At 64.4% G+C, this 11,993-nt stretch overlaps 1 protein-coding gene across 1 annotated transcript in view; it reads left to right on the top strand.

Annotated features, from left to right (window-relative positions):
* Positions 1–8,048: 8,048 nt before the first annotated feature.
* Positions 8,049–11,993, top strand: part of LOC111146096 (ADAMTS like 2) — a 29,538-nt gene continuing 25,593 nt past the window's right edge. The window contains exons 1-6 of the mRNA XM_022501479.1: positions 8,049–8,138; positions 8,652–8,794; positions 9,700–9,775; positions 10,905–11,007; positions 11,496–11,641; positions 11,779–11,902. Of these exons, the coding sequence (XP_022357187.1) occupies positions 8,049–8,138; positions 8,652–8,794; positions 9,700–9,775; positions 10,905–11,007; positions 11,496–11,641; positions 11,779–11,902 (682 nt within the window). The remainder of the gene's footprint in view (positions 8,139–8,651; positions 8,795–9,699; positions 9,776–10,904; positions 11,008–11,495; positions 11,642–11,778; positions 11,903–11,993) is intronic.

Here is an 11,993-nt window from a genome sequence, read left to right as displayed (position 1 = left end):
GCTCGATAGCACCGTCTGTGGGGAGGGCTGTCCCCCGGCCTGGTGCCCAGGCAAACTGAGGTGCTCCTGTGCTGGGCCCGAATCTGGCACACCGTAGGTGTTCGACAAACACTGGCTGAATGAATGACTTTGTTCAAAGAATGAATGAAAGTCCAGGGAGGCCAGGCTCCCACACATTTCAGTCTGGCACTGAGGAGCCCCGTTCCCTCTCCAAATGGGAAAACCAGATCCTGCTCCGCGTGCAGCTCTGGGCAGGGCAGGAGGTGGGCAACCCCATGTGGGCAGTCCCAGAGGCCTGCTCTCCCTGCCCACCTCTTCACCCCTCCGCTCCTGCCCGCACCCAGCTCCCAGCCCCCCTCCCAGGAGGAATACAAACCCCGTGGTGTGGAAATGTGAGTAGACGTCAGATGCTCAGAGAACCCTCTGGAGCCACAAACCCCGCGCAGAGGCAGGAAGACATTCCACAGTTGGTTTTGTGCATGAGTGTGTGTGTTTTCTTTGCAGCTGTAAACTCCAGGGCCAGGGCTGTAAACTTGGGAAAGGGAAAAAGAGAAGGGGGAGGTGTCGGAGGAAGGCAGGGGTGCGGTTGGTTGGACATGTGTTGCAGTGATTAAAGCAGAAGGGGGCGGAGTGGGGGCTGCCCCAACGTGGGGAGACAGGTGACTGGGCCTGGGGCAGCCTGGGGAGCCGCTGCAGACCGGCCGGAAGTCCCAGGCCAGCGTGGAGGTGGGGACAGCGCGCGTGTGGCTCTCTCCGAGACCTGGCCGCCTGGAGATCGACCAGCTGGCTTGGGGGAGGGCGTCCAGCTCTGAACAGGACTGAAATGACCCTCGGCTCTCCCTGCAGCTGGCGAAGCCACGGGCCTGGGGGCTGGGAGAGGGGGAGGCTGAGTGGGAGACCCTGGCCGGCCGATTCAAGGGAGCAGAGAAGTGGCGGGGGGGGGGGGTAGGACGGGGGGGGGCTGGGAGCCCACCCCACCTGGGCCGGATCCACCCACGGGCTGGAGTGACCAATGTGCAGCCTGTCCCCGTCCTCCCCACCTTCCTGTGACCTCCGCCTGCCGGCCTGCTGTGGCCACCCCCAGCCCGCCACCCCCAGCGGCCACCTGCTCTAGTTCTGGCCACACCCGAGCCCACAGGCCGCACACCCTCCTTCTGCCTGGACACTCACTGCTTGTGCTTCCTCCTTTCCTCCTGTAGCCCTCAGCCTCTCCTGACCCCTGCCGGGGGGAGGTCTCTCCCTTCTAACCCCCGCCACACTGTGTGCGTCTGAGGGCCGCTCGCACACACGCAGACGTGGATAAAGCCCCGGCTGTGTGTAGGGCCCTGTGCCAAGCACTCTTGCTGCTTTGTCCTGTCGGGTCCCGTCAGCAGCTGGGGGGTGGGGGTGGGGGCTGCCGTCTCTGCTCTCCCCATTTTACGGGGCGGCAGACTGAGGCCCAGAGAGTAGCAGGTTACTGGCGCAGTGCTGGGGGGTCTCAGGATGGCCTGTCCTCCCCGCCCAGCCCGAGGCGGCATCCCTCCTCTGCCCAGCAGATGGCGCTGGCCCCGGTGGGACCCCACAGGCGGGTAATGGTGCGGCAGCCGCAGGGGGAGAGGGAGCCCACCGCCCGCGCCCCCTTCCCTCGCCCCCTTGGGCCGTGGAGCAGGCCGGGTTTTATAGAGGTGCTGAAATGCCTGGAATGCCACCCAGCTCCCGCCTCCCGGACAGCTGTCTGTCTGCCCCGCAGGCCCGAGAGCCAAGCCAGCTGCTGCGCCTGCGTCCTCCAAGTTTTGAACACCCGACCCACGGCTCTCGGTCACCCCAGAGCTCAGCGGCCCTCGTGCCCTGGCTGTCCGTGTAGGGGCCCGCTGGGGCGCCCCTGCACCTGGCCGGAGGGGTCTGGGCTTTGATGCTTTCCCCCTTGTTCCTTAGGGCCCCCCCCATTCCCCCCCGCCCCCGGACTGCCAGGCAGGGGGTCTGCTCCATGCACGTGTGTGGGTCTGTGGCCGAGCTTGGGGCAGCAATCGTGCCTTGTCTGCAGCCGCGGGCTGAGGAAGCCACCCCAGCCTCTGAGCGCCCGCCTGGTGAGCCAGGCTGAGGGCTCCATCCCTGCCCCACAGGGTCGCTGGGACGCTGACGAGACTGTGGCACTCTGAGCGGTAGCTCGGCCACCCGTCGGGCCTCGGGGCCGCGTTTCCCGGGAGCTCCCGTGGCGGGCTCACTTCTCAGCCACGCCAGGCTTCTCATGCCCCCGTCCTTGTTCCATATTTGGGTGGAAAGGAGCCTCTTGTGGAACTGAGAGTCAGAGAGGCCTACACACTTCCTGGGTGCCCGTACTGGAACTTCAAGCCTCGGCGCGAGCATGCTTAGGGCGTCTGGCCGAGAAAGAAGGACAAGGAAATGAAGAAGCCCGTTTTGGGGTCCAGCTTCCTACCTGCTGACCCCCAGGTGTTGGCAGGAGGATGTTTTCCCCGAATGTCCAGCCCCTGGGCCTGGGGCAGAGAAAGCTGTCGTCTGCCCTGGGCTGGGCAGGAAGCTTAAGACAAGGGGCTGGCTGCTGCTGGGGTTGCTCTCTGGGGCCTGGTCCTCTTCTGGGCCTGGCCAGTGACCGCCAAGCTGGCCAGATGACCCCTCTGGCTGAGGTCCCCGTGCTTCTGAGCTCTGCGGCAGACGCTTTCCTGGATGGGACAGTGCCCGGCTGCCGGCGTGACTGTTCGACTGCCAGCACCCCCCACCTGGTCCACCCCATGACCCCCCAGTGTCCCTCCCCAGCCCTGGATCTCTTCTTTGCCCTGAGCCTGCGACTTGCTGTGTTCCGCTGCCTCTCCTCGGTATCTGGTAGAAACATGCCTGTTTTCCTGTTTCCAAGCTTCTCCCCAGACATCCAGAAGGCTCTGGTAGAAAGACCGTCTACTAAAACACAGGTTTCTGTAGCACCCCTTCCCCAGCCGGGGCCCCAGGGGGCAGTGCGTGTGGGTGGGGACCCTGGAGGAATCAGCATGCCAGCAAGGAGCTCTGCCTCCGGAGAGCGGAGGACCCCTTGGCTCCAGGAGCGGCCACACAAGTCCAGCCCTTTGTTTACTGAGCCCCCAGTCCGTCCAGAACATGCTGGGCCTCAGAGGTGCCATGTGAACCAGGAGCAGCCCCCGCTCTGTGGGGTCCCAGCCGAGGGTCCGGAAAGAGCATTCTGAAGCCTCAACAAAGCACTGGGACACCTGGGGGCTTCCCGGAGGAGGTGGCCCCAGCAGATCCTCTGGGGTGCTGAGTATGTCCAGAAGGGTGCAAAGAGTCAGGGGTAGGGCCCGAGATGGGGGCCCAGAGTCCTCTCTTACAGTGACTCTCCAGGGAGCCCAGACAGTTTGGATCCCAGGAGGGACGGAGCCAGGAGGGAGTGACCTCACTAAGTGATCTGTGGGGCTCAGTGCAAAATGGGGGACCTTTGTTCAAAAAGCAGGATGGAACTTTTTCTTTCCTCCATGGATTCACCGGACTGACTGTGTCATTTTTTTTAATTTGAAGTTTGTCGTGTTCCTTTGGGCACGAGGATACTTTGGGGATGAGTGGTCACCCTCCCAAGTACCCAGGACCCCACCCAGAGACACTCAGCCCTGCTCCGGCCCCTTGGGGGGCAGAGGGCGGCTGTGGTTGCTGGGTCCGGGCTGGGGGGGTGGGGGTCAAGAACCCCAGAGGTGGAGGGGGGTGGGCCAGGCGCGCGCCGAGTCGCTAAGGCCCAGTGTGTGCTCCATCGCCCCATCCCATGCCACTTCCAGAACACGGATTCGAAGACCGCATCATTCCGACCGTCAACACGGTGACCGCAGAGCCTCAGCCCCGAGCGTGGGTCCCTTCCGAGCATGGGTCGAACTGCGGATTGGGTCCTGTGTGTGGCCGCTGGGCGGGAGGCTCCTCGGGCGTCTTGGGTTCCTGCCCGTGAGCTGGGCCCTGAGGGCACCAGGAGGCCCAGCCTCTGCAGCGGCCTCTGTGCTCGGAGCACAGTGAGGCCTTTGGGGAGGTGCTCCTTGCTTATCCTTTATTCTTCACCCCCCCAATTCCTAAGGTCTTTGGGGGTCCCAGGAGCCTTCCCTGGCTCCCGGGGTCTCCCCCAACGTCTCTGGGGCCACTAGCACGTAAAGCAGCAGCCGTGGGTTCCTGTGGGTCTCGACTGGGGGGGGCTCCCTGTGTTGCGCGGGGGGAGGGCCTGGACGGGCTCCTTCAGGTGGAGGGCGGGGCGGGGCGGAGGCCACGGGCCCAGGGTCACGCACCTGCGGGCGGTGGCGTAGCCTAGGGGGCAGGCGTCTCCCAGGCGCTGTCCCGCCGGGCTGAGAGGAGGCGCTGGGGGTGTTTGTGTCGGCTGGCTGTGGGGTCCCTCCCAAGGGAAACCATTAGTCACCCTGGCGCTGGCTAGACGTGGAGCCAGAAACACTGGGAGTTTCGGGACCATGCCAGGGGGGTGCAGGGCCCTGGCGCTTGGCTGGAGGGGAGGGGACGGCGGCTGAGGCTCCGAGGGCACCCTGGCCCTGTCTGTCGTGTGTCTGGGGGGGCAGGGAGGGGGTGCAGGCATGGGTGTGTGTCCTCCAGACTGCCCCAGCGACCGGCTCTGTCCTGTCTGTGCTTCAGTACGTGGACCGCAGGGGGCAGTGTGGACCTGGGTTCAAGTCTCCATCAGAGTGACTAGCCCAGCAGCCCCCAGGAGGGTGGGGGGGGGCGCTGAGATGTACAAGACCTCCCCTTCCGCTTTCTTGGGGGGACGGAGGGTAGCACGAATGCACGTAAGAACCCCTGCAGACAGAGAGGATAGGGTCAGTGACAGTGGTGCGGTCCCTGCTGTGCCACCAATCAGATGTGTGACCTGGGGCGTCATTCAACAGTCTCGCAGCCTCAGTCCCTCCATCTGCAAAATGGGGATGGTTAGGATGCCGGTCTCAGAGCCTTCGGTTCACAGGAAGGACCCCATGCAGGATGGGAGGAGGTGTGGCCCTACTCTGACTCCTTCTTCACTGTTCCTGTCGGGGGCCAGACACCGGGCAGAACTTCCCCAGGGCTGGAATAAGCCTCAGCCACCCAGGACGCAGCCGAAGGAGGTGTTCACCTCACAGTTCCTCTGGCAAGGGATGGGGAGGGAGGAGGAGGGTTCTCCAGGGGCCGCTGGGGGCCTAGGCCACCTGCACAACTGAGGCAGGGCTGGATGACATGCTCAGGAGACCTTACGTGCTGCTTCCACCCCGACCTTGTGTTTCCAGGAAGGTGGGCTGGTTGGGGTGGGGGGGGTGTTCCAGGCCTGGCTTTGGGTATACAGTTTGCAGAATCTGGGGTCCACCTGGGTTCCTGGGGGCTGGAGTTCACGCCGTGTGCTCCTGTGCTCCATCCTCTACTCCACGCTCTGACTCAGCAAGAACACAGGCCTGGAGCCCCACGTCTGGCCTGCCAGGGGCTGCCCGACTGGCCCGGGCCCAGCCAGGCTGCTGTGCCCTGCCAAGCCGGTGCTGCGCGTCTGCACAGAGTTCCCCCCACGCCTCCCCCCACCGGCCCTGGCCATTTCAGCTGTCTGGTCCGCAGGCCACCGGCACCCCTGCCCCTTCCCTGGAGCCCTCGGCTGAGGCCTCACTGGGTGTCCCTTCATCCCTCCACCTGCAGAGGCCTCTGCCTCTCAGGAGAACCTTTCCAAGGCCGTCTGGGCGATCCGGACCTCACCTTTCCCATCTGTAAAATGGAGCTAGGTGACTGGACACCTCCTACCACCCAGGGACCGTGGCGGGGAGAGCCAGAGACTGGGCCCCTTCCCGAGGCAGCAGTCAGACAGGCCTGGGCTGGGCTCTGCCTCCACCAGCGTTCCCGTGACCCCAGGCCGGCGGCTGCTCCGTCTGGACACCCCAACACACGGTTCCCCGTGCTGGCCCCGGGAAGGCGGCCTCCCTGCTTCTGCTCTGGGCCGCTGCCGCTCTGGAGGCAGCAGTCGGCAGGCAGCTGGGCCGGCCTGGCCGGGCTCCAGAGGCGCGGAGCGGGTTAAAGTGTGCGCCAGGCCGGCCGCGGCGGGCGGGGGAGCAGCCTGGTGGGAAGTGTGAGTTCCTCCCTGTCTGCCTGACAGCTATAAAGGCAGACGGGCCGTAGAGCCGCCACTGGGCTGCGTGCCTCCCTGGGAACCCCCTCTCCTGGGTGCTCTTTGAAGTGGAGGAGGGAGGCGGCAAGGGGGAGGAGGAGGAAGGGAGCGAGGCCGAGCCCACAGCTCTCTGCACTCTGAGCCTCCCCCTGCTCGGAGCACCTGGCGCCGCCTGCTCGGGCAGCTCTGCCCCTTTCCCCAGGAGGACAACCTGCTGACCCTGGGGCCAGGTAGGCCACCTCTGCATTTCCTCTTCCCCACGCAGCCCTCCTAGGGCCTGGGTGCACTCCGGGCGGGCTGGGGGGTGCCGAGCATCCCCTAGCCCCCTCGGGGAGCGGTTATGTAACCAGAGGAGGGCTCATGGGGAGGGTCGAGACCCTCAGAGCGCAGTGAGGGTGGCCCCTCAGTGCCCAGCCTCGGATGCCTGAAGCTCTTGGCGAGGCGAGCCTCTGCTGCCGGCCGGTGGCTGGTTTTGGACCCCAGGGAGGGATGGATCCTGCGTGAGCCGGACCTGGCCTATGGCCAGCGGTGTCTGGGAGCCTTAATGAAAACCAAGTGTGGGGCCGGCTCAGCACCTGTCTTCAGCCCGGCAGGCAGGAGCTGGGGCACCGATGAGCCAATGGGACTGCCGTGGCGGGGGCCGGGGGCTGCAGATGGAGGCCTGTGGGGGAGGGGTGGCAGACGGGGTGGGGAGGTGACAGGCGGGCAGCAGGGGAAGTGGGGGTCGCTAGGACTTGGGCTCCGAGCTCCAGGGTGTCCTGCTGCCTGGTCCTGGCAGAGACATTCTGAGGGTGCACGGGGGGTGGCGGGCATAACCGGGCATCTGCAGGTGCTTGACCTGCCATGGTTGATGGAGGGGCGAGGGGACAGATCTGGAGGGGGCTTTGGGGCTGGTGGGGTGGGGGCGGCTTTCACAACTTCTGCCTTGGAATCAGCAGGCACAGGGAGTCCCTGCGTTCACTCTGCTCTGTGGCTTCAAGCAAGTTGACTTCTTTCTCTTGGGTCCAGTTTCTGGGGGATGGGTTTGCTGGTTTCTGAACCCTCCTCTGCCTTGCTGGCAAGTGACGCTTAGGACCAGAGACAGACCTTAGACAGAAGCCGCGGAGGCCCCTGTACCTCCCGGGAGGCAGGCGTCCACACAGAGAAACCAGACAGGGGAGCCAGAGAGCCCAGGAGGCCGGAGGCCTTGATTTGACCCCTGGAAGGAAGGTCAAGTGGTGTTTGGGGCCGGCAGTGCTGACTTGTCAGGAAGCAGACGGTCCCGTAGCCCTGGGCTGCCCGCACTCCATACTCCGGGGGCAGAAGTGTCCATTTTGGTTGGGGCAGTCGGGGCACAGATGCCCCAATTCTGCCCAGCCTGAGATCCCTGAGGGTCCTGGGCCCAGCCCCCTCGAGGGCAGGGGCAGGGGTGGCCAGGGAGGGGAAGGGCCAGGCAGAGCAGGTGGCCTCCGTGGGCCCCTCCAGCAGCCCCACACGGCTGGCGGGGCTTACTTTCCCATGTGGGCAGCCAGCCCTGAGTGGATGAAAATCCTCAGGTGCTCTCGCTCAGGCTGGTTCTTCCAGGCAACGAGTTCTGGTGTTTGGCTCCTTCATACAGTGGGTGTGGCCCGGGCCTATGGCCTCCTCAGCTGTCCGTGGGGTTCTCCACAGGCACTACCTGGGGGGCTCAGGTAGTGCTGTGCTTCCGAGGCAAAGCATGGAGCACGTCCCTGCCTGCCCTTCGAGGGGTGTGGGTAGGGGAGAACAGGGTCAGCAAGCACAGCATGACCTATGACTCTTGTGCCTGTGCAGACATCCTTAATCACTCACCGACCTCTCCCAACAGGCCACCAGGCAGCCACTAGCAATTGATCCCAGATAGCCTCCTGGCCTCCATGCTGGGTGGGCCCCAAGGACTCTCCCCTCTTCCTCGTCAGCCGTCAGAAGATCTGGGCCTGGCCTAGCAGTGACTGTGGTCTTGCTTCCTAGGATGGATGGCGGACGGCAGCCTTCACTCTGGGTCTGGTCCCTGCTTTCTGGGGCATTGCTGGCTAGGGGCATGGCATCCACTGGGGCCACGGTGAGTGGGGAACAGCGTCCCTCACCCAGAGGGGCTGAGCTTGGAGGGGGTGTGGCCGGTGTGGGGCAGGTGTCCAGGGATCCCCGCACTCATTCCCAGAGCCCCACGACGCTCCCGGGACAACCCTTACAAGCCAGGTCCCGGCCACTCAGATCCCTCTCTGATTTGGCAGGATGAGGTTGGAGGGAGCCAAGGGCTCCCTTCCAAGAGGGGCCTGGAGCAAGGTAGAGGGGCCTGCAGAACCCAGGCTGGGGCCCAGGTGCTCGGGACAGAGCAAGCAAGGATGGTCCCACCAAGCCCCTGGGATGATTCAGACTCAAGAATGGGAGGACCCATGGCCCACAGCTTCCAGGGTCTTCCCTCCAAGACTGCCCTGGAGACGTGGGCCTGGGGACCGAGTGACCCCGCCAGTGGGCATCTGGGGGCCGTGTACTCCTGACCAGGGCACGGGGACGGCAGGCCAGTCCTGCCCGGGGCTTTGGCCTTCTAACCGTCTGTGGGGACTGCCGCCAGGACAACAGTCCAACGTCCAACAGCCTGGAGGGGGGCACTGACGCCACCGCCTACTGGTGGGGAGAGTGGACCAAGTGGACGGCGTGCTCCCGCAGCTGTGGGGCTGGCGTGACGTCCCAGGAGCGACACTGCCTGCAGCAGAGGTAGCGGCTTGGTGTGAGGGTGGGGCAGCAGGGGCCTGGGGAGTTAGGGTGCTAGTGGGGGTCGTCTCGGGCTGGGGGGCGTCTCTTTTGGAGGCCCCACAGACCGGCGGGCCACAGGCTTCTCACAGGCCTCTCAGGGCTAAGGCTCCGGGCGGCCGTGTCCCGGGCTTCATCTTGCTCCGGGCTCCTGGGGACAGCACTTTCATGAGAGCAGGATCCATTTCTTGGGAATTTCCCCCGTCTCTTTCTTTCTCTCTCTCTCTCCCTTCCCTCCTTCCTTCTTTCTTTCTTCTCTTTTTCTCTCACTTGCCCTCTCTTTCTTTCTTTTTAAAAAAGAGATTTAGACCCAACGTGAATATGAACTCATGACCCCGAGATCAAGAGTGGGTGCTCTAGCAATGAACCCAGCTGGGCGGCCCTTCTTGGGATTTTTCAGTGAGGGGTGAGGTCTTCCCTGGCCTTCTCTTCTGAAGACATGAGTTGAACGAACATGGGGAACAACGTAAGGTCCAGTGGTTACCATCAGACAGACGTGGGCTCAAACCTTGCCTCTGTTGCTTCCTAACTGGGTGACCTTGGCCAAGTGACTTAACCCCTCTGAACATCAGTTTCCTCATCTGTGGTGTGGACATCACTAGGGCCCTCCTACCTACCAGCCCAGGGCTGGGGCACAGTAAATGTTCTTGGTTTTACTCTTAGTTCTGTGTACAGAGACCCTGGGCTCTGTGCCCGGAGTACAGAGGTGAGTTGGATAGCATCCCTCCCCCGGGCTGTGGTGGAGCCGTGAGGGTCAGAAAAGTTAGGGGGGCTTCTGGGGCCCAGCCCAGAGGCCATCTGGAGTAGGAGCAAGGTCGGTGCCTGTAGCTCGCAGCTCCCAACCCTTGCTCAGCCCGTCTTCCCACCAGGAGAACATCCGCCCTGGGCGCTGGGAACAGGACCTGCACGGGGACATCCAAGCGGTACCAGCTGTGCAGAGTGCAGGTGAGGCCCCCCGCCCGGTGTGATTTCAACCCCCCCACAAGCTCTGTCCTGGGCCTGCCCCCTATTTCCTGCCAAAGAGAAGGATGGTGAGGGGTCCTGGGCTCCGAGCCCCCTTCCTGCCTCAGATCGAGTCTGTCCTGCACCCCGTGTGCTCCATACCCACAGGGATGAGGCTTTGCTTCAGTAGGGGGCTCAGAGTGGAGCCTCACGGTTTGAGATCTCTGGCCACGGCCCCCCACTCTGCTCACAAGTCTTGTACCAGATGCTCACCAGGAGACAGGCAGTCACCAGGCGTCCCTGTCCCCACCTGTGAAAAGTCCCACGGCAGCCCACCCCAGCTCCCCCCAGGCGCTGGTGCTGTCAGCGCCCCCAGGAGGAAAGGGGGTGGTCAGAGGCACTGACACTGGCTTAGCCTCCAGGTGGCTTTCAATGGGGTCTGAGCCGGTCTGCACCCGAACTCCAGGGCATGGGGCAGAGAGATAGCAAGGCTTTGGAGTCTCTGTGCCCATGACCCGGTGTCCCCGTGGCTGTGTCTCTGCCTATGCACACGAGCAGGGAGTTAGGGCCTGTGTTGGCATCTCTGGTCTGTTCCCCTCCTGGCTGCTCATGAGCTCCAGAGGGAGACCCACCTAAGCCCGGAGTGACCAGCTGCCCCCTGCTCCCAGGCCTCTCCCTTTCAGTCCCAGGGGTTCTTCTTCTATGAACTCAAGCCCCCCTTCAGTCAGTGAGCCATGTTCCAGCACCGTGGACATAGCCACGGACACCCGGGTGGGCCTCTGCCCAGGGACGCAGGGCGAGCAGGCACCAGTGCAAGCCCCACCCGCGCCAGGTGCGCCTTCCCCACCCCAGCGCGTCCGGGGAGGAGGCCAGGCTGGCGGGGACACAGAAGGACCCTGCCCAGCGCATGAGGAGGGCAGGCGCATGGACGTGCTTCATGGACGGCAGCTGCCCTTTGCTTGTCCTTGCTCCTTCCAGAGAGCGAGTGACACTGAGGGAGAACGAGAGGCCACCATGTGGGCCTCGGCTCTGGCCCGGCCATCCCTGCCGCAGCCGCTTCCTGCTTAGCCCCGACAAAAATGCCTTTGTCAGGCTGAGTTCCTCCTGGAGCCTCCCGTCTGTCGCCCTGCAGGAGTGCCCACCAGACGGGAGGAGCTTCCGGGAGGAGCAGTGCATCTCCTTCAACTCCCGTGTGTACGACGGGCGGACGCACCAGTGGAAGCCCCTGTACCCTGGTACCAGGCCTGGGGCTGCCTAGCGGGGGGCAGAAGGCAGGGGCATCCCCCACCCCCCACCTGATGGCTCCCTAATGCGGACGGGTGGGCAGGCGGGAAGGTGACACATGAGGGAGGGGCTTGTCCAAGGTCACAGACGGCAGTGAGCATCAGTTGGTCTCTCACTCGTGGAGTGAGTGCTGGGGTGCCCAGGACCCACAGCACAGGGCCAGCAGTTGGTTTGGACCTGCTGAGGAGAGGGACCTGCCCTCCACTTGCAAGGAGGCAGAAGCTGGAACTCGTGGACCCCAGGCTGGGCCAGACCCCCCGCATCTTGGTCTGATTTTGCCACTGAGACCCCGGGCAAGCCCCTTGCACGCTCCAGGCCTGAGTTTTTACATCTGTGCTATGGGTGGGAGGAGCTCGGTCTCCATGGAGGGAGAGGGGAAGGCCCCAATCCCTCCGCGTCCCCCACCCCCCGCCCCTGACAGCCTCCGTCTCCCCCTCAGACGACTATGTCCACATCTCCAGCAAGCCCTGCGACCTGCACTGCACCACCGTGGACGGCCAGAGGCAGCTCATGGTCCCCGCCCGCGACGGCACGTCCTGCAAGCTCACCGACCTGCGGGGGGTTTGCGTGTCTGGAAAATGTGAGGTTGTTAAACATTGTAGCAAAAGTCCTGCTGGTCTCGTTGCACTGAGCGCCCCGCCTGTCTGCCTGTGGCCGTCGCGGCCCCCGGGGCCCGGGTCTCGGCGCCCTCCCAGCGGCCCTCTCCGCCTCCCTTCCTGCAGCCCATCGGCTGTGACGGGGTGCTCTTCTCCACCCACACGCTGGACAAGTGTGGCGTCTGCCAGGGGGACGGGAGCAGCTGCACCCACGTGACCGGCAACTACCGCAAAGGGAACGCCCACCTCGGTAAGAGCCCCTCACCCAGGGCCCCGCAGTGAGCCTGAGCCCGAGCTGCTGAGCGCCTCTGCCAAGTTCCCTTCCCTCTCGGGTCCCCTGA

The sequence above is a fragment of the Enhydra lutris genome, unplaced genomic scaffold, assembly GCF_002288905.1.
Source record: "Enhydra lutris kenyoni isolate GAN:26980312 unplaced genomic scaffold, ASM228890v2 scaffoldscaffold13, whole genome shotgun sequence".
NCBI classification, from domain to species: Eukaryota; Metazoa; Chordata; class Mammalia; order Carnivora; family Mustelidae; genus Enhydra; species Enhydra lutris.
Note: the sequence above shows the minus strand (reverse complement) of the source record. Positions and strands in the feature narration are given on the sequence as shown.